The sequence below is a fragment of the Anguilla anguilla genome, chromosome 3, assembly GCF_013347855.1.
Source record: "Anguilla anguilla isolate fAngAng1 chromosome 3, fAngAng1.pri, whole genome shotgun sequence".
NCBI classification, from domain to species: domain Eukaryota; kingdom Metazoa; phylum Chordata; class Actinopteri; order Anguilliformes; family Anguillidae; genus Anguilla; species Anguilla anguilla.
The window spans coordinates 40,283,816-40,306,765 of record NC_049203.1 but is presented as its reverse complement, the minus strand read 5'-3'; the positions used below and the strand labels follow the sequence as shown (position 1 = coordinate 40,306,765).

Genomic DNA, 22,950 nt, shown 5'->3' with positions numbered 1-22,950 from the left:
GCTAGTCACCAAGATGATGATTTGCTGGTGAGAAAGTCTGCTGTTACTTTGAGCGCACCTGGGTGTGCGCAGGAACCTGTTGTGTTGCCCTCGATGTCAGCTGCAGCTATCCCACAGACCTCCTGCAGCACTGCACGGGATAATAAACGTCAAGGCGAACACATTCATTTTAACTACAGTCACATAATTAAAATGAAAAGGTTGTTCACATTCAAGTTGCATTTATTGTCATTCTTCTCATTATAGACGGGTGTAAGAAAAGAACGGAATACAGTACCCTGGGGACCACAGTGTAGTATAAGAACAGCCATAAACTATTAAAAATAGAAATAAATACAGGAATTTAAATTATTAATTTATATCTTCTCCCACTTTGTCGCATGGCGAGTCACAAAATTATCAAGCTCAGTTTTGTCAAATCCATAGAAAAAAACCTCTTCATCAGTGTGCTTGCTGGCAACACATCATGCGTCGGCTGGAAAATAGAGCCCAATGTATGGCTGCAGCCGGCCTGCTCATTCAAGCCATTTCCCGTATTACCAAACATTAAAATTATCATGATTATTTATTGATTGTATTTATGTCTTCTTTATGCACTTCAGCCATTACAGCATTGATGCAATGAACAATGTTATCTAGTTTTTTTTTGTCTTGTTGTTTGTAATGACCAGAAAGTTCGCATTTAAAATCCTAATTGACTAGTGTTTTATAGGAAGTGAGCTGACGACTGCTCTCACAGTTGACATTATAGCTGTTTGTTTGACCCAAAGACCTGGCCAGTGACGCATTTCAACGGAAACTCATTAAAGCTTGACACAAATATATTTAGATTACTGTAACACCATACTGGAAAATGTAGCCTTCTTCACAGGCAGTGCCTTATCATGTGTAGGAGGTATTTTTGGCCCCCCTGCAATAATTCAGCTTTACCTATGATTTCAGCCATGTGACCAGAACCCAACCAGGAGACGGTCAAGGAAAATCCTGCGATTGCCTCAAGCTGGGAAAACCTGCCCTGACACAAATCAGACAGAAGCCTGTATCCTCAACAGCACCTGCTTTACCTACCACTACAACCTCTCAGGTACATTCACTCACTTCTACAACCTCTCAGGTACATTCACTCACCTCTACAACCTCTCAGGTACATTCACTCACTTCTACAACCTCTCAGGTACATTCATTGACCTCTACAACCTCTCAGGTTCATTCATTAACCTCTACAACCTCTCAGGTTAATTCACTCATGTCTACAACCTCTCAGCCTCTCACAGTAATCAAATAAATGTGCACTGGACAGTGTGTACTATATGTACTGTAGTCACCTAATGCTGCAATACCTCCAACACTGTCTCCTATGTAATACATTTTACTAAACAGTAAACAGTAAACTAAACAGTATTTATCAATATCATAAATTAAATCCTTCTCATTGTTTCATGTAGTTTTATCTTCTCTGATGAATTGAACATCATTCTAATAGCAGATGTGTGTGTGTGTGTGTGTGTGTGTGTGTGTGATAGATTGGAGCACCTGCCAGTTGAGTGAAAATGCTGTTTGTGGATCCGGTACTAAGATGCGGCTGTTGGACTGTGTACGCAGCGATGGAAAGGTGGTGGAACTGACCATGTGCAAGGAGGTAACCTTTCCCCCACTCCTGACTAATAATGTACATGTGTATGCCACGAAACTGCATTTCAGTCAGAAAAAAACTGATTTAATTATGAGATTTATAAATACTGAAAAATCTGATTTCCAACAGTAAAGAACATCTCTGCTGTATCACACTTCAGTCATCTCAAAAAATATTTCGGTCCTAACTCAATTAACATTTGCCCTTGGCTTTAACTCATAACTGAAACTGCTTTTTTTCTTCACAGACATAATTTGTCTTGTGAAATCTTGTGTTGTTAAAGTCATCAAAACTGTGAAGAAAAAAGAAAACTTAAATTAACCCCTGAGTCATGAAAAATATCGACTGAATCCTGGCCTTACGAGTCCAGCAAAGATCCCTACTCTAAGGGTTCCTTGTGATTTATTGAATTGTAATTCAGCATTTTGCTGAAGTGAAAATAGAGTTGACCCCTTTGCTACTGTGACATTTTCTCCATTTTTCAGCTGGGTTTGGCAAACTTGTGGAAGCTGAGCGCTCGCTGTGTGGTGGACTGTCCAGTGAGCTGCCTGCTGTCAGAATGGTCTGCCTGGACTGCATGTTCACACACATGCGGAAGCCAAGGTACCTATTTACAGTCACCTGCCTCTCCTCTAATAGGATGGATCTGAATCATGTATCATGTATTTGAATAAATGATGAACTGTTTAATATGTGGGAGTAATCCGAAAGGATCTGCCTGGAAAAGTATTATTTATTACCTCTTGCAATAAATACTTCAAGTTGCCTTTTCAAACAGAATGCTTAAACAGACTTTGCTATAATTATTCTTGCCCATATGGGATTCACAATTTAATGTGGCAACTTAATTTAGTATTCTTTGACATAGTGAATGATTTATTTATGAGAATCTAATATTTATCTCATTCCGTAGTGCTTTCAGAATATGCATTGTTTATTTTGCACCTCTGCACCTTGAACTAATGCACTTGTTGTATGTCGCTCTGGATAAGAGCGTCTGCTAAATGCCTGTAATGTAATGTAATGTAATTTAGGGCCTTCTGGTTGCTCGGTATCAGTTTGATGGAGTAGTGTTAATTGTTTAGCCATAGTGTGCATTTGTATCTGGAGTCCTCCTTTGGACCTGTCTCCCAAGGAGATTGGCTTGTTAGTCTGTTAATTAGAAAAATCAGATAGTCTTAATTAATCTTAATTTGGAAATGGCTGGTTTTCTTCCCAGAAGAATTTGCCATAAATCTGAAAGGAGTTCCAAAAAGCTGTTAAATCACAGATCTGGGAGTTTAATCCAAGTGGCCAAAACCCGGCTTCTTTTTTGAAGCTCGTTTCCTGATCTTGTTGAGAGACATTGCTCATTAGCCCGAAAGCGGCTGGCTCCAGTATAAGTGTTCCAGCCACCTGTTTCAGTGTAAGTCAGTGGTAACAATACGGTCAAAATACAAAGTCAATAATTTTTTTCCCACAAGAAAATGTATTGGCAGTAGGAGCTTTTTCTTTGTCTAATGTCTCCACATGAGCCGTTTTGTTGGTTATTCTGTTATCTGAAGATTTTAGTAGTTTGTGAATGAATCAGGGAGAGTTTGCATCACTGCCAAGTCACTGCATCACATGTTCTTAGTGGACGACCCGGACTCGTCAGGAATTCATGCCCATATAAGAGTCCCCTTTCTCCCTACTGTGTGGTCTCTGGCTCCAGTTAGTATAACATGGCGGTGCACGAAAACTGCACTTCCGCAATTTCAAAACACTTTTCACCAAGTCCATGGGAAGTCAGTGGGTGATGTCACAGTGACTTGGCCCATATTTTTTCTACAGTCTATGGTTTAGTCCAACTGAAATCTTTTAATGAATGAAAAAATTGTAAAAATGTACGTTAGTTATTTGGAAGGACTTAACCAGCTACAATGGATGTTTTTTCCCAGCATGATAAGGGAGGGACTGTACTGTACTGTATATGCAGATGCATGATTTATATAGTTCAGCTTTTGCAAAACATGGTCATGTTAATGGGTAATAAGACATTATTATGGGTTTCATATGTAATCGTTTGTTTAATCACATAAAGGCACCTACCTTGACATATACTGTATCCAGTTTTCACCAAATTCTATTTCATATATTCAAGAAGGTTTCAATTAGTCAAACTGCTGCTTTAACGCAACTGCCAGTGCCTACTCATTTTACATGTCTATAGGAGCCTCTCGCTGACTGTACAATATCCCTTTGGATTTCATTTATGCACCATATCCATCTTTTGAAAGGATTATTTGCTCATGTTTTTCCTGTCATAAAAACCACTTAATAGGCACTTACAGATAGATCCAATGTTCACTGAGCTCAACAGAAGGTTTTTACTGTTGTTTTTCTCTGTATTTTTTATTTTCTCCCATTTTGGAATGCCCGGTTGTGTTCATAGGCCTGTGATTACAGGCATCATCCAACACCAATTTGCGGGACCACAGACAATCACGCATTTCCTGCCAATGCATGCTGCCAGTGACTGCTTGATTTCACTGGCTGATGCATTTTAAAAATCAGTGGGTATTTCAGTCACTTGACATCTCTGTGAGTTAAGTGTGTTTATTCAAACTTTTTTGTGTATTGATGACACGACCCCAGTCAAACAGTTCAGAAAATGTAAGAATTTAAAAATATATATAATACTTTGTAAAGTTTCTCACTGAAAATGCAGGCACATTGTGATTGTGAAAACCCTGGAGGGCAGCAGTGTCTGTAGGTTATTGTAGTTTCCATTATATAAGTAGCCAATTAAGGCCTTGACAACAAGGTATGTGGATTCTTTGGCCATTCAATACCTTAAATTAATCACTGGTCCTAAAGCAGACCAAAAACCAGCAGTGGGTAGCACTGTTGACTCACTGCAAGAAGGTCCTTGGTTAGAATCTTTCTGTGTGGAGTTTGCACCTTCTCCCTGTGCCTGCATGGGTTTTCTCCCACGGTGCATGAATGTGTGTGAATGGAATGTGTGCCCTGCGATGGACTGGTGACCTGTCCAGGGTCTATTACAGCCTCTCGTCAGCACTTCCTGTGACCCTGACCAGGAATAAGCTGGTATAGATAATAAATGAATGGATTGATGGACACTGACTCACCCGGACTGTGTTTGGATTTCTGTTCGGTAGGACATTTAGGCACAAATTTATCAAGGCTGTGCAGGGCCACAGTGCTTTACTGGTTGTAGAATTGTGACTTATCAGATCTAGCTAACATAAATAAATTTTGCAGAGGCAAAATATAGAAATTCTACATTTGAACCATCCATAGGAACCATCACAAAAAATTGCATTTTAATTAAATGCATTTGAATAATTTTTTATTTAATCTACCATTTGTTGGCCTAGCTGCCTAATCATTGCAGTCTGTACATAGCAACTTTTGCTAACAAGCACTGACTCCATCAAGCTTTTGCTTGAACCCTTGGAGAGTGTTATCATTATGTACATCAGGAATATCTCAGGTAGGTATAGCTGAATTCTGAAGATCTGGCAGCCCGGGTGGATGTATGATGAAGGTATGATGAGCTTTTTGGTTGATGCCTCGGCAGGTCAGATGATGCGTTCTCGAGGTGTGATGCAGCAGGCCCAGGAAGAGGGGCGACCCTGTTCACCTCAGCTTTCCCAAACTAAGCCCTGTCCCATCAGGCCCTGCTACAGGTGGATGCTGGGGGAATGGTCTGAATGCCATGTGGAGGTAGGGCCCCAGTGTCTCCATTTGTTAACATTCAGACAAGGTGTATGACAGTTGTAATTTTATGACAGCTGTAAAAACACTTATTGACACTCAATGATGGGATGCATGACAAAATGCACAATGACTCTGACAATGACAATGGCATACTTCAGATAGTTTACTATGTACAATGACAATAGCATAGTTTTCCCAATTATGTTGCAAAGGAGTTCACGCTTTTTTCATATTGCATATGTGTCACTATGGATAACTGCATTTTAGACTGTTATTCTATTACATTACTTTAATAACATGTCCATATGAGCTTTTGTTTTCTCGATTGTTTCAATTCTAAAGAAGCTCTGTGAAACTATTAATTTCTCATAGGACATGTCCGATACTTGCTTTACTTATGGTATGATTTACAGTGCATCCTTATGCATGCCTATTTTGTTTTAATTACATTTAAGTCATATTTTTTCCTTTCCCGACTTGTCTAAGAGAAATTATGGAATTACAAAGTGATTCTTTTATGATTTTGATGAAGACACTGATTGCCTCGACAGCTGTTATTTTTCAGAGCTGATTTTCTTTTCAAGCTTTGGTGGGCTAAGATATTTTTATTGTGCACTTTACAAGGAAACTTATCAGCAATAAAATATGATGTGATGGCTTGATAACTCAGATTAACCCAGATTTTAATAGCCTTATTTTGACAGCAAAGTTGTTCAAATAGCAGTCACCCTGACAGTGGCTCAGTGCACTAATTGCAGTGCTGTTTGTTCTTGGACATCCCATTTCATTCATTTCAGCAAGTGTCCAGGTCATAATGATGTATAGGACTTTGATATGGACAATGACTATTGCAGATAAATGTAATGAAATTAATCATTTTACTGTTGGACCACAAATGCCACTGTCATCCCTCTTCAAAGATCAGTGATTCAGGAAGAAAACCCATGTTTCTCTGACTGAATCATTGTGTTTGTTACAGTACCAGACTTCTCAAGGACATCACTCACAAATTAAACCACATGTAATTTACTCTCATTTCACACCAGTGAGTCAAAATGACTTCAGGATAAGTCACCCTGCATGAATTTATGCTTTATAGAAGAAAAAAAAGGGAAGATTTTAATTGAATTTCTAAAATACATGCACGCATGCATGCCAGCTCAGTGGGTTAGGGACTCTATCATTGAAACGTGAGGTTACTGTTAATGGACCAGTGTTTGGATCTGAGGTCAGATCATTAAAATAAAACAGGCTTCAGTTACATTTTCTTCAGTTCTCAAACCTTTCTTGTCATGTGTATGATTTGGGTTTTAATTAAATGTCCTGTGTTCATCCCCAGAGCCTCTCTCACACAAAACTCCTGAAATCCCCTTTGGCCACAATTCCCAATTTCATCCATGTCCTGTTCCTGTACGTACATCCATCCTTATGACTGTAGATTAGTTTTCATTGGTCTGATGTGTTACTGCAGTTTTCAACCAAACACATTTCTTTCAGTTAAGAATATATTTCAAATACCATTTGCCTTGGCCTTTTCCAGTGCAAGGTACTGTCTAAAAGAATGGACCAAAGCCAAGTACATGCCAATGCTAAAAGGAGAAATACACAGTGTTGCACCCTGGGTGAAAATGCATTTGAATACTTGAACATGTTGTGTTCTAATCTTGTTCCCTAACAATATGCAGGCTATGTTTAGCATCCACTACCCAGTGTCATCATTGACTATCTGAAACCACTACAAACACATTCAGGCTAAGTAATGTACCTTATGTACCTTAAAATAGCAATTTTCAGTTGCGTAAAATGAAATCAAATAAAACATCCCTAATATTTAATTGCATCAACTTTAATTTTAGTAATAATCAATGAGCATTTTTTATAAAATGCATTTCAACAAGCCCTTACCACATGTAATTGCTCACTTTGGTCACCTTAAGAAACCTTTATAAAACAAGCTAACTAAAAAAATAACAATCAAGATTTTAGTACCATTCATGACATAAAGAATGTCACCATTCATTTTTCAGTAAAATCTAAATGTATTTTAACAGACTCTGTAACAAAGACACTTCAGAGGAAAACCAGGACTGAAGGGTGTGTTATGACATTGACATTATAAATATGAACAGTTTGTTTTGTACTATTTTTTTTTGTTTATAAGGCTCCGATGCTGATTGCATTTAATCCTGTTGGAGGAGAACACTTAATGTGCAGCTTGTGCAGTCAGACTGTGGGGCCCCTATTGACAGAAGTCACTCTTGCGCAATGAGACTGAAATCTCTGGCTACCTCCACAATGCTACAGCCAATTAGTGTTTTAATGTCCGTGAGCTGCCCAGCCGTCCTTTTACACTCATTTTTGTGCTTCCCTGACAAGGTCAATTAAAATGGTGTTCGGTGGAAGGTGTTTAAAGTTCAGTCTGTCTTATTATTCTGCCCTTTGACCCAAAAACGGGTTTCTGGTGTCAAGTTCTGATAATTCCACCTGACTTTTGTATGAAACTCGTTCTCCTTACTGTTACACAGAATTATATTGACCCTTAAGTTAAAGGCAAACATGAATGTCTTATAAATGTCTTATTAATTGTGCATTTAACATATCTCAGCATGTCCTTCATGCATTCCAGTAACCTGTATACACAAAACATGACCATCATCCCAATGCAGTAAATCATAGATTCCGTTCTTATAAAATCCCATTTTTCTATATTATGTTCATCAGATAGATTTACAATATTTCTGTTTTATTTTATTTAGCTACTTTTCTTACAATTGTGTAGTGAGGTTTTGTCAAGTTTATTCAGAACAACTGAGTTCAACAACCAATCAGAATTCTGCCTGTAGAGCCCAACTTACTGAAATAGCACAGACATGACAATGGTTTGGAAATAAAGGATATTTATTGGCTATGATAATGAATGAGTAGTCTCATTGAAAAATGTTTTGCATAATATAAGGAATAATATTATATGATTCTAATCAGAGGAAATGATCATTCTGACTGAACACACAGGTTAACAGTACTACCTTTTTAGGTAATTCCTGTTATGGATTGGAGACACGCTACTCTATATTGTGTGGTTAGTTCATTTAATCAGTCTCATAAAATGAAGTTTCAACAACAAAAAACCACAAGGTCAGGAAATTTGCTATTCCAGACAAACACAGCCATAGCAAAACAAACACAACAAACAGCAGTAAAATGACCTAATTAGGTATTACAAGTTTAACACTATCCCATGGTTCGATTTCAGAGTCAAATAAAATGTGTTTCAATACTTATAATGGGATCAGTCCTTAATTAATGGCCTTAATTCCGCTTAATGGCCAGTCCTTAATTCCGTTAGATAATGCGTCAGCTTGTCAGCTGGTCCAAGGCCACTGCAGGTCTGTGCTCCTGGGAGACTTCTTCTGTGAAGTCGGGGCCCGATGGGTTCCAGTCAAGGCGACTTCAGATGTGTACAGATCTCCCACTTGGGTCTGGCTGCAAGAGATATATGGAGGAAAAGTCTGTGGTTACTTGTTCCTCAGAACAGTTGCTGGAGGGAAATAAACCACCTTGGGTGAGGATGGCAGGCTAACTCAGGCAGGTCTCGGGGATCAAGCGAGGTGAGAGATGGGACTCGTAGCGAAGTCTGTCAACGTCTTTAAGGAGTGCGTCGGCTCGGGTAGGCATCTGTCTTTCCCCACAGAGCAGAGTTTTTGGTGAGGTTTTATGCTCACAAAGCCACTGGCACGACAGAACCCCATGTGTATTCCCTGGAACCTGGTTGACGGATTAGTTTGGAAGCACAAACATTTGATTTTCTCATGGTATTGGAGCTGTTTAATCAAACACTGATAGATAAACCATTGCTTACTGCTTTAATGTTAAAGCATGTTAAATCAGGCTCCCCATTTCCTCCTAAAAGGGTAGCTCCTGCCTCAAACTGGTGCCTAACTGATCAAGCTGTAAGTTTATTGTAGGGTCACAAGAGGACGGGGACAGGCACTTAATTATGCCTTGGTTAACCAGAAAAGGTTAATGTGAACGTGGCTTGGCGGAGGGTCAGTCCCGTGGTCAGGCAGCCAGAGGCCACAAATGTTCTTGTGTACAGTTACATCCTTACAAATGCGTATTTATTCAGCATTTGCCTAGATACCTGTATTAAGGACTGCATCTTTTCAAGTATTTCCTGTTTGGTGGCACTTTCTAATATCTCTTTTATAATTGCAGTGGAATCCACAAAGCATATCGGATGACAGAATAAGTTGGATGTAGTGATAAAAATACCATGAGGCAGAATCTTTCCTTTTCAAAGACTTCATTTGGAATTTGTTTATCCTCTCACATAGTCTACCCTATAACTCGCAGCCTCACATAAGACCTTTAAGTAAACAAGATCATCTATATCAGCTATAAGAAAGAGTCTTTCTGTCAACAAAAAACTTTTCCTGCTTATGTGACCAGTAAAGATGCTGAGCTTTTACAGTAGTCTACACTCTAAACATTACTCAAAGACAGGGACTAAGTGATGCAAAATGAGGGAGGATGAAAACTTACAAAATGGAAATTGGAAAGACTCGAGCTTGTAAAAAATAAGAAGGAAATCTTATTAACACTACACAGCCAAATTTGGCAACAGCATGTTTTTGGTCACGCATTTAAGATGTTACCAAAATTTGATGGTAATAAAATTGCATTGCACAAAGAAACAAACAAAGATTTGTTGACTGACACTGTATCATGTTAATAAGGCATGCCTCTATAAATAAAATTTATTTTCACAAGTTAGTTCATTCAATATATTGTATGCACCCCACTTATGTGAATATAACGCGTTAAAAAAAATTCTGTGATGGATGGTATTCTTTCAAGCGAGCTGTACTGCGGAAAAGTGTGAAGTATCTAATTTTATATTTTCAAGAACAGCTTTGTGACCAAAGGGAAATAAATTTAGCACAAATGTAAAATATTTGAAGGCCATTTATTAGCGAATTAATGTCATGCAAATTGACATATTTTTTGTATCACAGCCTCTCAGGATGTGAATCGCCTCCATATGTGAATGTGGTGTCGATGTGCGGCGTGTGCCAGGACACCACCCACCAATGTGACCTCATGCCTCCGGCCCTAACCGCACATTTTCCCAGCGACTCGGCTGTAGGGGCTGCCAGCAGCCCCTCTAACTCCAGAGAGGAGGGCGTGTCACTGAGTGTGTGCGCTCTGCAATGTGTCCAGGGAGCGGAATGTGGGGAAGGGGTGCGGGAGAGGAACCTGACCTGCGTGGTGGACTGGGGCAGCCCGTCGGAGAGCCAGTCCCCCAAAGCCGTGGAGGAGGACAAGTGCAGGGACGAGCTGAGGAAAGCGAGCGCGCACGAGCTGCTTCTGCCGTGCTCCGTGCCCTGTCCAGGTACGGTGACAGGTAGCGCTGTGCCTGGCTCTCCCGGGTTGTACTGGGATTTGGTGTCTTTTTTTTTTTTTTTTGCAAGCCAATAGCTGCATTTAAGTGTCACTTAACTTAATGTCCGTCAGCTAACCAGCTAAACCTCTTTTCATGGACATGAACAGTCATGACAGCTTTTCTTCAAAGCTGTTATACATTGTAATCTCATAGGCTGGCAATTTATTATGAAGCCTGACCCTCATTGAAGATCACTGTTGCTGTTCTGCTCCTACAAAACATGGCACTGTTTCTATTCTCACTGAAGGAGACTGCCACTTGACGGAGTGGTCGCCATGGAGCTCATGTCAGCTGACCTGCCTAGATGGGAGGAGCTTTGAAACGACAGGGCGGCAGGCACGTTCCAGGGCAGTGGTCGTTCAAGTCCAGGAGAACCAGGACAGCTGCCCGCACCAAATCTTCCAGACACGGGCCTGTAAAGGTCGGCTGAAGTATCTGTGCCTTTTATCGTCTCCTTTTTCATTTTATAGCAATTTATATCCCTGAATTCTTTTTTCTTTTCCTGCAATATGCAGTTACCCAAACATCTGTAAGCCTGTCTCATTCAATTTGAAGCATACTTGGGAAGCTGTTCCTTGATAAAAGCAACTGAAGTTGGCCCTTGTGACCTGTGAAAGCCTGATACATCTGATACATCAGCCCAAGCACTTTTCCCTGATCTTTTGTAGAACTCTGCGTGTAGCTCCTTTTGACAAAACTCTTCCGCATAATGTTCTCCACAGCTACTGTAAAATGAAAGATTTCTCTCTTCCCCGTGACACCCCCCCGGCACCCTTAGAATACGTATGTTTTTTTGGAGGCTATTCCTGGTTCGCACGCTTGCAGCGGGGTGTTGAAAGGCAGTGAGCTGACAGCGGGTCTTCTTGTTCGGGCCCGCGGTGGGGTCACACCCGGGTGGGTAATGCAGTCCTAACGAGCACTCCTTGCACTCCACTGCAGGGGGAAAGTGCCACACTTACGAGTGGAGGACCAGCGGGTGGAGAGACAATGAGCGCTCGGTGTGGTGCCAGCGTTCAGACGGCGTGAACGTCACAGGTACGTCGCCTTGCCTCTGCGGAAAAAAACCCTCAGTTCGGGCGTCCTTTTTTTTACCGTTACGGCACCGGTTTTTGCTGTTTTTAACGGTAAAGGTATGACCTCACAGTCTCGTCTGTTTATTTTAATCAATGGCATAGTTATTTAGTATTACAAATTCAGATGAATCCAGCGTGTTGATTGATCAGTACCTCTCCTCCACCTCAGCCAGAAGTGGAATATGCCAATATTCAGGAGGCATAAAATCCATATGAATGTAATAAACTGCTTTTTATTAGAAAGAAATAGGACAGGCTCGGGGCAGCTTCACAAATGAACTGCCACTGAAGGCGTATGGGCTCTGGGAAGCCAGTTACTCTGTAAATAACAGGTAAAGTGATCTTATCTCTGTAAGGAATTGTCTCCAGCAAATATAAGCAGTGACACTAGAATCTCTTATTGCGAGGAAAGGCTTGGGCCCGAGGCTTTATTCGGGGATGTTTTGACATGTAATTTTCCATTTGGAAATTACAATGTTCTCAGATTGATCAGAGCCCCCGATGGGCTCCCTAGCCCATTAATCAAGAGTGACACCACATTAATTTGGTTATCGGTGGGGAAACGGCGGTAATAAGTTGTCGGCTCCCCCGCTGCAGGAGGCTGCTTTCTGCAGAGCCGCCCCACGACCGTCAGGCACTGCTATCCCCCCTGCACCAAGCCCTTCTCCTACTGCACCCAGGTAAGGGACTCCTGCCAAGGGACTCAACTGCAGCGCGTATCCGACAGTGATTTCTCTCAGGCGTATCATGGTCCTGCACTGGCCTGCTTATTGGCAGGACTGTATTTACTGCAGCATGTGAGTTCCAGTAGGAATACGGTTTATTATTGGCATACGGGTTTGTATCTTGAAGTGAATATCTTTCAACATATTGATATGGAACATGTTGGAAATTTTACTTTAAATCACAGACGAGAGATTAACTACAGTTGGTCCTATCAGAGCATATGATACCATCGGGTGTGCGGTCATAGGCCCCAGGGGGTGCCATTGCACCCCCACAAATCATCACCCTATTTTGTGTGGGAACTTAAAGTCTACATAGTTAACCAGCCTATAGGCTACTTAACACACAAACAAAGGTGGAACAGCTGAAAACCTAACCTAAACCTAAATTTTGTAGACTGTCTCTGTGAAATGATGTGTTCATAACATAATGCTTAGAGCCTATTGTTAATCTTGTAGCTTACTTTTTCGTTTGGACAGAGCATAAAAGGCACCAGCACAGGCTTTTGTAGAGAGTGGATGGGGGTTTGAGCCTCCAAGTTCGTTCAGGCATAATTTTTTTCACTTCATCCAATGTCCTCCTCACCTAGATTTCAAGACAGCTGTTCCGGTGAATTCAGTTCTTGTTTCCCCTGCATAAAATTAAAGGTAGGGTAGGCCTATCTGCGGAGAAATAATAGTATCAATAGATCAATAGCAACAATACTTAACAAATTGTTTTTATTGATAGTCCCCATCCGTAGCATCATTATTCACCAATTTACCACCAATTTACATTCGCTACTGTACCATGTCTGTTTAAACATTTTTATTAGAAATACCTTTTCATCTTAAAAACACAAGACCTTGAAAATCAGCGAGACATTGCAAACATTTGTTTGAAATCAGTAGCCTACATGTGGAGTACCAGGGGAATACACAGGGGAAACAGTCACTGAATTCAGCAGCACACCAGGACCTGGAGATGTAAAAAATCTTTTTTTTATTACTATGTGCAATCATAAATATTCCCCTCCCCCTCCTACGGCATTCTCTGATCTCTTTTGCACCCCTATGACAGGCAGATTTTTTAATCCTGCACATGCCCCTGGATACCATCCAAAACAAAACTTTGTAAAAGTATATTTTTAGCTGTTTCACTTTTTTTTTTGTATATATTTGGGGTAGAAGCACTGCACATTCTCTATTATAGCATTATCATCTATATCATTATCTCTGTCTCAAGAACCAACTTACCCACTTACCTTATAAGACAGTTCATAATGTTATAGCAGTGGATGAAATCACATTTTTAAAACATTATAAAAATGAATGTGTAGAATTGACTAAAACTTACTGGTACAGATGTTCCCCTACCATACTGAAACCTCTGGTTACTTGGTTAAGCTTGATTTTAAAGATTGATTTGTATAATATGTTTTACCGCTTTTAAATTATTATTCTGAGTAGCATTGCTAGTATTGTTACTGTTATTATTATTGTGCTATTTGTGAAACTGTTTCCTGGCAAGAAAAGTAGAATGAGCATGTTAAAAAAAAATGAACATTGGTGACTGAACAATTGCTGCCACTTAGGGCTTGTTCAGTGCTACTGCAAGTCAAAAGGACACATGTTGTTCCCTTGTTTCAGTACTTCATTTGAAGAATTATGTTCTTTTTATTGGGAAATTAACTCAGCATCTGTCAGGACATGTCCTTTTGACTCCACTTGACACTTCACATGTAAACGTTTTTTGAGTTTTGAAATCACTTGTTCGATAAAAGGTTTGAATCAGCACAAAACTGTAACTAGCTGTTGCTGTGCCTTTGGAGTGTATCCAGTTTTAGCTTTGCATATTCATTTACTTATTGGAGCTTGGAAGAATAATCTCTGAAACAAGTAATTATATACTGTATTAGAAAATTAAAACCCATAAAAAGTGTTTAGTTATGCAGTGATGCCGTGATGCTGAGTCAGAGTTATTAATGCTTTGTGGATCACGCCAAACACATTCTCTGAGTTCCTAAGAAGCCTTCCTGGTGCCCCAAAAATGAACTATTTCAATAAAAAATTCAACTATGTATAACTGAATAATGCATCTGATAGCATGGCAGCTGGCAAGGAGAGGCAGTATTACTAATAAATGGCCTTTACTGATGTTTCTGTTAGAGTGGAGTGTGTGGTTGCGAGCGGGGTTACATAGAGGTGATGACCACACACGGGTTCTTGGATTACTGCACCAAGACCCCTGGCTCTGACAACAAGAAGGCCGACGTCAAAACCAGCTCGGGAAGACTGAAGCCCGGGAACACCCAGATCCAGGATTTCTTCAGCGAGTGGGCCCTCCGCCCTGTCGGACCAGGTACTCAAATGACCCTCACCTGTCACCTGTGTTATTTTCAACACTTGTGCTATTTTCAGCACGTAGGCTGGTGTTGAGGAGCATGCGTCTCTCAAAGGAGGTAATGGGGTGGAGTGAATAATGCTCAATAGAGAAGTGTTGTGGTTCCTCTAACTTGGGTTATGAAATAGCACATGATGCATGTGGCTGAGAGTGTTTCGAGAGTGCTTGGGTAAAGATTCTCCATTGCTCCAGAACAGTTTCATTTACCCCATGTAATGAAAAAGACTCGGTAATCACAAATTTTTTTTCCCCAACCCCATAATTACTAAGACAGCAGTCAGTGTCTACTTCCTGTGCTGGTCAAGGACACCAGCACACTCATGTTATTAACTGACAGAAGCTTTGCTAGAGCGTCACCCGGGTAACAGGGAATCGTAGAAGAGGGCATAAATCAATCCATTAGCCAGGGAAGCCCGGGGATAGACCACGCTTGTGGTGTAAATCTTCAGCCGCATTACGGTATTGATGACATGAGTCAGGCCTGCTCCTATTTCAACGACTTCCCTATATTCATCTCTCTCAAAGAAGACAGGCCAAAATCGACCCTATTACAGCTCCTGTTACAGACTGTGCAAGGCTGTGTTCTTGTCCACAATTGACTCTAATGTAGTTGCACTTATTAATAATATTAATAACAATACTAATAAATTATATCTTCATAATTATTTTTTGATAGATGTATTTACACAGGTCCATATAGCACAGTTAATAGCTATGTTTTCATTACAATTCTGAGGCGAATTTGAAATGTTAGGCTGAGATGCTCAACTTCACCACCATGTCTTCCCCCAAATGACCTCTCTCAACCTGGGCAGCACCACTCTCTCATATTTTTAAAGCCCCAAGAAGTGGTTACCAACATAGCAAACATTGTGGCAGTAAGCCAACAGTAAGATTCTTCCTCTACATCAGGAGAAGCTGCCCGTTCCTCATCACCTACCCAGTTTCTGGTCCAGGCTCTAGCCCTCTGGCTGCTGCAGCTCATCCAGAACACTGATGCCTGCATGATCTGCAGCCTCCCAAAACATTCCCATGTCACTCCCGGTCGTGTCTGTTTTCAGTTCTGGTCCCTCAGTGGTGGAATGAACCTCTTAGTACAAGCAGAGACATTTGAAATCTTCCAACACAGAATGAAGAGCTTCTTAAGAAATTCCTTGACTTCGCCTCAGCGCCACCACCATACACTTTGCTAATACTGCTACTACTAGCCCTGACTGCTCATTTAGTGTGACTTATTTTTATCCTTCATAGCCTGTAGTTCCTTGCTGTTGTCAATTTAATGTAGTTTAATGCTTATTTGGGTAGTTTTGTTCTTGTTCGCATAACTAAGTTTAATATTCAACAGGTTAGCTGACAAGTTATCACTCGAGTCTACACTTTGTGTATTTTCTTTCTCTCTTGGGAATTGCTGTAGTTCAATCCCTGATCTTTGCACTTTGTGTTTATATTGTAAATAGCTCTGGATAAAAGCATCCGTTAAATTCCAGTAAGGTAATGACTTACCTCAGTGCACCTACAGGGCAGATGTTTACATATTGCTTTTGTCTGTAAATGCTTTGTATGAATCTCAAGTCTTTCCATTAGCCTTCACACTGTAAGGTCAGATATACACTATATGACCAGAAGTATCTGGACACTCCTTGGTCTGGGGCTGTTTTTCATGGTTTGGGCTAGGCCCCTTAGAAAGCAAATCTTACTGCAGTGACATTATAAACGATTCTGTGCTTCCAACTTTGTGGCAACAGTTTGGGGAAGGCCCTTTCCTGTTTCAGCATGACAATGCCTCCGGGCACACAACAAGGTCCATATAGAAATGGTTTTGTCGAGATCGGTGTGGAAGAGCTTGACTGGCCTGCACAGAGCCCTGACCTCAAACCCAATCCAACATCTTTGGAATTGATTGGAACGCCAACTGCAAGCAAGGCCTAATCACCCAATCAGTGCCCGACCTCACTAATGCTCTTCTGACTGAACGGAAGAAAATCCAGACATCTAGTATAAACACTAGAGGTTGTTATAGCAGCAAAACATGGACCAACTACACATTATTTCCCATAAATTTGGATGACAGGTGTTCACATAGTTTTGGCCATGTAGTGTATCTGCTTCTACCAGACTATAAACTTAGGAAAATGTCAAATCTAGTAATTTTTTGACATTGCATCCCTGACATTTGCCAGATACTCTTTTCCTGTGACTTGTGATGATCCAGAATAAAAGTGCAGTAATGCCCAAGTGGGGGAAGTATAATCCTATGAGAGACTGTAATGTGCAATAATAGCACAGCTATCAACTTGCCAACCAGCCTGGCAAGCAGGATAACAAAATTATACAGACCAACAGCAAGTACAAGAGGCTCAGCAACATCAATAGAATATAAAGGAGTGCTACGAGTTAGGGATAAGTAAACTGTTGAAGTGGGCCTGTGGGGCCAATGTGCAGACTGTATGGGTCTTCAGCTTGCATCAGACAGTGGCAAGCTTATCTGCCATTTTGAATGCCATGGGAAGCACTTGACATCATGGGAGAGCCAGATCAGACAGAAGGGAAAGTGTACACGGGGGTGGAGCCAAGCATCCTGAGGTGTGAAGTGTTTGATGATATTTTGAAGGGAGGAAGTGACAGTCCCCTTCGAAGCTTAATTTGAGCACAACCTGTAACAGGTAGCTAGAAAGTGGGAGTGAAAGTTGGGGGGGAGTGTGTGGGGGGCAAGGTGCAGCTGGCTTTGAACCATCTGCTTAGGCTGGGCACACATTGCCATGAGCACTACACACCAAGCAGGTTACCAGCTATGGTCCAGAAGACTAGGATTGGTGGTGACAGGCTCTCCTGTCATATCTGTTGTGGAAAGCAGTTACTGACTTGTGATGACACATCTGCAGTGTAAAACCTTTTTAAAATGTGTTTTGTTTGTCCTGGGAAAAAGGCCCCATTGACATATTTTCCAAGGGGGACTTGGCCAAGAGAGAGCATACATGTACTGTACTGTGGCAAGTCAAATCAAATCAAATAAACCGCAGACTGTCATGCATGAATACAGCAAAAAACCACAGTTACTGCTTTGTGGATTATGCCTTTGAAAAAGCAAAAGATATTTGAAAGCCCAACTAATTTACAAGTGTAGAATTTGCAGTCCAGAATACTTTAAGATTGCTTCAAAGTGCTTCATATTTTTAACATTCTACTTGAAAAAACATGTAATGCAACATGACACAGTAGACTTTATACTATAGGCCTGCAGTTAGTCTGAGCAAGCACATGGTAGCATTCTACCTTCAACTGGCCTTTTTTCTTCCACCAAGAACGCACAGTGTACTTACAATTTTAGCTTCCTAGTATTTTAATGAATGGTAATGACTTCTCTTCGGCTGTTGGAATAAAAGAACAATAATGAATGTTATGCAATGGTATGTAAGAACTGGACATGCTCCCATGTGTTGAGAGAAATTATGTTGGTGTTGTGCATTAAAGAGTCCTGGTAGTGAGAGCAAAGTCAGTGCATTGTGTAATCCCCACTCTCTGGCTCCACAGATGGCAGAATTAAGCTGTGGGTCTATGGGGTGACTGCAGGCGGATTCCTCCTCATTGGGTTCATTATCGCTCTGTTGTTTATGTTGTGGTATGTATTTTAGCCCTTCTTAACGCTTCTCTTGACCTCATGGCAAATGCTAAGCCCTAAATAACTGGATTTTCATTCCTGCTACCTTTGTGTAAAAACAAAAATCCATTGTTAAAACAACCTGTATATACCAGAGATGCAAATCCTTTGGAGATGGGAGATGTTTGTAGCTCTGAACATTTTTATTTTTTTTGTTAATTAATTAAAAAACTTAAAGTGAATTCAAATATATACCAGTTTTAATTTGAATAATTTATGGCATACAATCACTCTACTCTAGGCTCTTGTTTTCTTGTTTAAATCATTTTATAGATTAAACACCAGTAATCAAACCAAAGTAAGCAGGGATCTTGTAGATGTGGCGTACTAAGATGCAGTTGGACAGCATAATGCAATGGGTAGGGAACTGGGCTTGTAAGCAAAATGTTGCAGTTCTATTCTCAGGTAGCACACTGCCTTTGTACCCTTGAGCAAGGTACTTATCTTAAATGCCTCATGCATATATCCAGCTGTATAAATGCACACTACAGTCTGATCCATAAGTATTTGGACAGTGACACAATTTTTGTTGTTTTGGCTTGTACTCCAACACATTGGATCAGACATGAAACCACTCTTTTTGTTAGCTTTCTTGTGCGTGATGCAAGAACACTAAGTTGGCCAAGAAACAACTTTTGAGCAGCCAATTGCCCAGAGAAAAAAGAGAAAAAAATGCGGCATAGTCCAAGTACATTTTTCAAAATATATTTATGCATGGGGACGTCACTCAGCAGTTTAATTCTATAGTCTCCTACTATGTCAGTACAAAGGGAAATAGCTGCAGATGATTACCTCTAGACCTTCGTACTTGTTTCTATTGATGTTAAAACATTTCATAAAATACATTTTTTAAATGTAACAAATTGTATTTATTTTTACAGCCGAAAACAGAAACAAAGTAAGGGCTCCCCTCCTACACAGAAACCTCTGACGCTGGCCTACGATGGTGATGCAGACATGTAAGGAGAGTCACTTCCGAGCACACGGAAAAATTACAAAATGTCCACCGAAATGTATGCAACTTATTTTTTTAAGAAACCATCAGGCATTCTAAGGAAGACTAGTAAATGCTCACACGTGAAAGGCATCTTCAGATTTGGACTATATTCCACTATGTGGCACACAAAAGGCTGCCCTTTGAACCTCACATGAACTGTACATGGAGAATATTTTTGGTCAGAAATCACAGACTCTCAAAGGAAGAGGATGGAGCTTGGAAAGTAGTATCCCGTGTAGGATGGGTAGCATTTACATTTGCCTTAGGTGACTTTTTAAAATGAAACCTTTTCGGCGTCCAGGTTTGTTGGCGGCTGCGTGCTGGCTGTTAACCTGTGATGTGTCAATGGGAAAATGACACAAGTGACTTTTTGAGTAATGATGGAAAAGCAAACATGCCATTATGCACTATATTAGTGCTGTTTGTTTTTTTGTTTTGTTTTTTGTTATTTTCTTTAAGATCAAGTTTTTCTAGTGTTTACATGGTAATGCAAGACTATTTTGCTGTGAACTTGTGTTTTCAATGATAATGTTCTAGGATGTGTCTGTATTATGGTCCTCTGGATAAACCAAAACCAGATTTAGCGGTGTTGTGTTAGAGCTTATTAGCGGTGTGCCACTAGTTTTGCGGACAGGATCATTAACATGTTTAAACCCTATACACACTGGATGCACTAGCGGTTCTGTAGACTTCATTTATTGAATGCTAAGATCCTTTCATTAAATGTCTCCATAGCTTGTTGCCATGGAGATACTGTCCATTAAGGTATAGATACAGTTCTTATGCTAATCATCTGTAAAAAAAAATAATAATAATAATAATTTTTAAACCCAGAGTGAAGATGTAACAAAAACCCACCTGTGTAACATTCTGAACTGCTAGTGCATATTGTAGAATTACAATACCAAAGGTTATTGAGTTTAAATTATTTACCGTAAAAAGCTTAAGCGTTCAGGTCATGATGTCACCCTTCAAGAGAATGGACAGGATTTATACATGGATGGATAAAAATGCTGCCATTTGCATCTGATACTCAGTAGTCACCTGTGATAGAGGAGCTTTTCATGGTCTTTTTTCTCTGTGGACAAATAAGTGATTGCAGGTATATTTTTAGGTGGCCATAAGGTAAAAGATTGATGACATTAACATTAAAAACTCCTCCACAGAAGTGCCCTGTGGTTCCTCCTGTGCTTGATCTGTATAACACCCCATGTGTCCTGTGTACAGCCTGAATACAGTGGACATTAATCTGTACAGTGGGTATGAATATATACAGTGGATACGGTGGATATGGATCTGGATCTGGATTTGGATATATTAATCTACTCAGTAGATTAATCTACTATGAGTACCTAGTATTTTAGTTTTTCTTTCATGATCCAAACTGATCCAAACTATCAGTGGTAAACAATGGTGTTGCCGATCGACAATCCAAGTCCACACTGGTGTTTCTGATTGTATAGTCCACATTGGTGTTGCAGATGATACACTGCATGTTAACAAATTCATAGTTATATGAGGCGTGTTTTACCAACAATTCCAAACATGATTCTCATTCTGAAGTTAAAATATTTTTGCTGATAGGATACCAGAATTGTGTTAATTTCAGTTTTGCAGAAGCCTATCTGGGGTTTTTCACAAATGCACAATAGTGCTTTCAGACACCAACAAAGAGGTTCCATACAAACAAGTTTGAAAACCACAAAATGTGGGTAGGTTGCAATGCCACAACACAGAATGCTGATCCCGGAACTCGACTTTTGGACCTGTTTTCTACGAATGTTCGTTTACGACTTAATTTGATTGGCAACACCACCACCGTTTGATACATGGGAGGTCACAACACTCTTCTATATGAACAAACTGTTTCAGTCAGCACCAGCAAGCTTACAGAAGATGGGGAGGTGAGCTGGGAGTCAGGTTCCTTCAGGTTTTCGTGTCATTACTGTATATAAGGAGTCCACTCAAGCTGAAACCGTGCTGAATGTGGCACGTGGAGCCTGCACGGTGGTGATCAATGCAAACCAATCAGCTATTGTGGTGTATCTGATGCTACTGGCCACATGGGCATTGTGGATGACGTAGTCCGGCTATCAGAGTTTGGATTATGCTGGGCTGGCCTAGAAGGCACAAACACAGTGGGTTTGTTTTACAAGGCTACTCAAAATGTAGGGATGTCACTGTGCTGAGATTTTGCACATCAAAGTCCGAAGACGTCCTTGGGCCTGAGCCCCAAAAATCTAAATACTGAAAAAAAAAAATGTAAAAATGTTTTAATGATTTGTTCGTTTGATTGTATTTATTTGATTGGTTTACTGATATTGAATTGAAGTTAATGACCTGTGATGAATTGGCACATCCTAATCTGAGGACTATGAAAAAAAGTAGAAATATTGTGAGGAAAAAAAAAGTTAATACACTAAATCATTGCTCTGGGTGCGTAGTGGAGGCTGTTTTATGGCACACATTTGTGGATCAATCCAGTCACTTTGAATGTATTTTTTATTATGTGCAACATTATGATTTCCTGGTAAAACATAACAGTATTTAATGAATACTGGATTGTATGTATGTATGTATTGTATGCATGCAACATTGGTTTTACTGCAGTTGACCTTTCTCCAAATGTGGCCTTGCGATTAAAATCATTTTATTTCCACTGCTTGCATTTTAAGTGTGTTCCTGTGACGGTGTCATGACCCCATTAATTCCCCTCATAATTGACCATTTGCATTGGTTCTGCTAAACAGGCCAAAACACTCAGTGCTCTTCTAACACCACACAGTAACCTGAAATCATTGATGGGTCTGTTCATTCCTGTACCATTTATGTTGCAATCGTGTATTTGAATGGATTACAAAAAAGCAAATAAATTGTGATACTCTGTGATCTAACACCGGTGGATACCATATTTACTTCAAGTACATCACAACTTGAACCTCAGTTAGCAGGGCTAGTATTTTGTACATTGTACAGTCAGAATTGTGTGTACTGAAAGTGTTAGATTTATCAATATAATGCTAACACTATTACTGGGGACTTACACATGTTTTCTAACCATTTCTTCTTTAAATGTGAAGCCAATTTCAGGTTCTATTTCACACCTTCTCTTTCTTAGCTGAAAGGAGTAAGTTACACAAGTCAGTTCGTGAAGCTACTTCATTCATGTCATGTGCTTTCCACATTGGGACAGTTTATTGTCATTTTTATTGCATTTTCTATTGCATCCAATTAAAATATTGCCAAAGCTGTAAATATTTAATAATCATGGTTTCATATGACCTAAGCCATAGCAGCATTGCAGAGCCAACATTTTGAATTGATAGATTATTTACT

At 40.1% G+C, this 22,950-nt stretch overlaps 1 protein-coding gene across 6 annotated transcripts in view; it reads left to right on the top strand.

The window, feature by feature from the left end:
• LOC118223263 (thrombospondin type-1 domain-containing protein 7B-like) overlaps positions 1 to 22,273 on the top strand; it is a 351,386-nt gene extending 329,113 nt beyond the window's left edge. For all 6 annotated transcript variants that reach the window (XM_035409549.1, XM_035409550.1, XM_035409551.1 and 3 more), the window contains 11 exons: positions 943 to 1,084; positions 1,524 to 1,639; positions 2,119 to 2,236; positions 5,196 to 5,341; positions 10,556 to 10,727; positions 11,026 to 11,199; positions 11,718 to 11,813; positions 12,449 to 12,531; positions 14,725 to 14,917; positions 18,491 to 18,578; positions 19,499 to 22,273. In XM_035409549.1, the coding sequence (XP_035265440.1) occupies positions 943 to 1,084; positions 1,524 to 1,639; positions 2,119 to 2,236; positions 5,196 to 5,341; positions 10,556 to 10,727; positions 11,026 to 11,199; positions 11,718 to 11,813; positions 12,449 to 12,531; positions 14,725 to 14,917; positions 18,491 to 18,578; positions 19,499 to 19,580 (1,410 nt within the window). In that variant the 3' untranslated portion in view covers positions 19,581 to 22,273. The remainder of the gene's footprint in view (positions 1 to 942; positions 1,085 to 1,523; positions 1,640 to 2,118; positions 2,237 to 5,195; positions 5,342 to 10,555; positions 10,728 to 11,025; positions 11,200 to 11,717; positions 11,814 to 12,448; positions 12,532 to 14,724; positions 14,918 to 18,490; positions 18,579 to 19,498) is intronic.
• Positions 22,274 to 22,950: the final 677 nt, after the last annotated feature.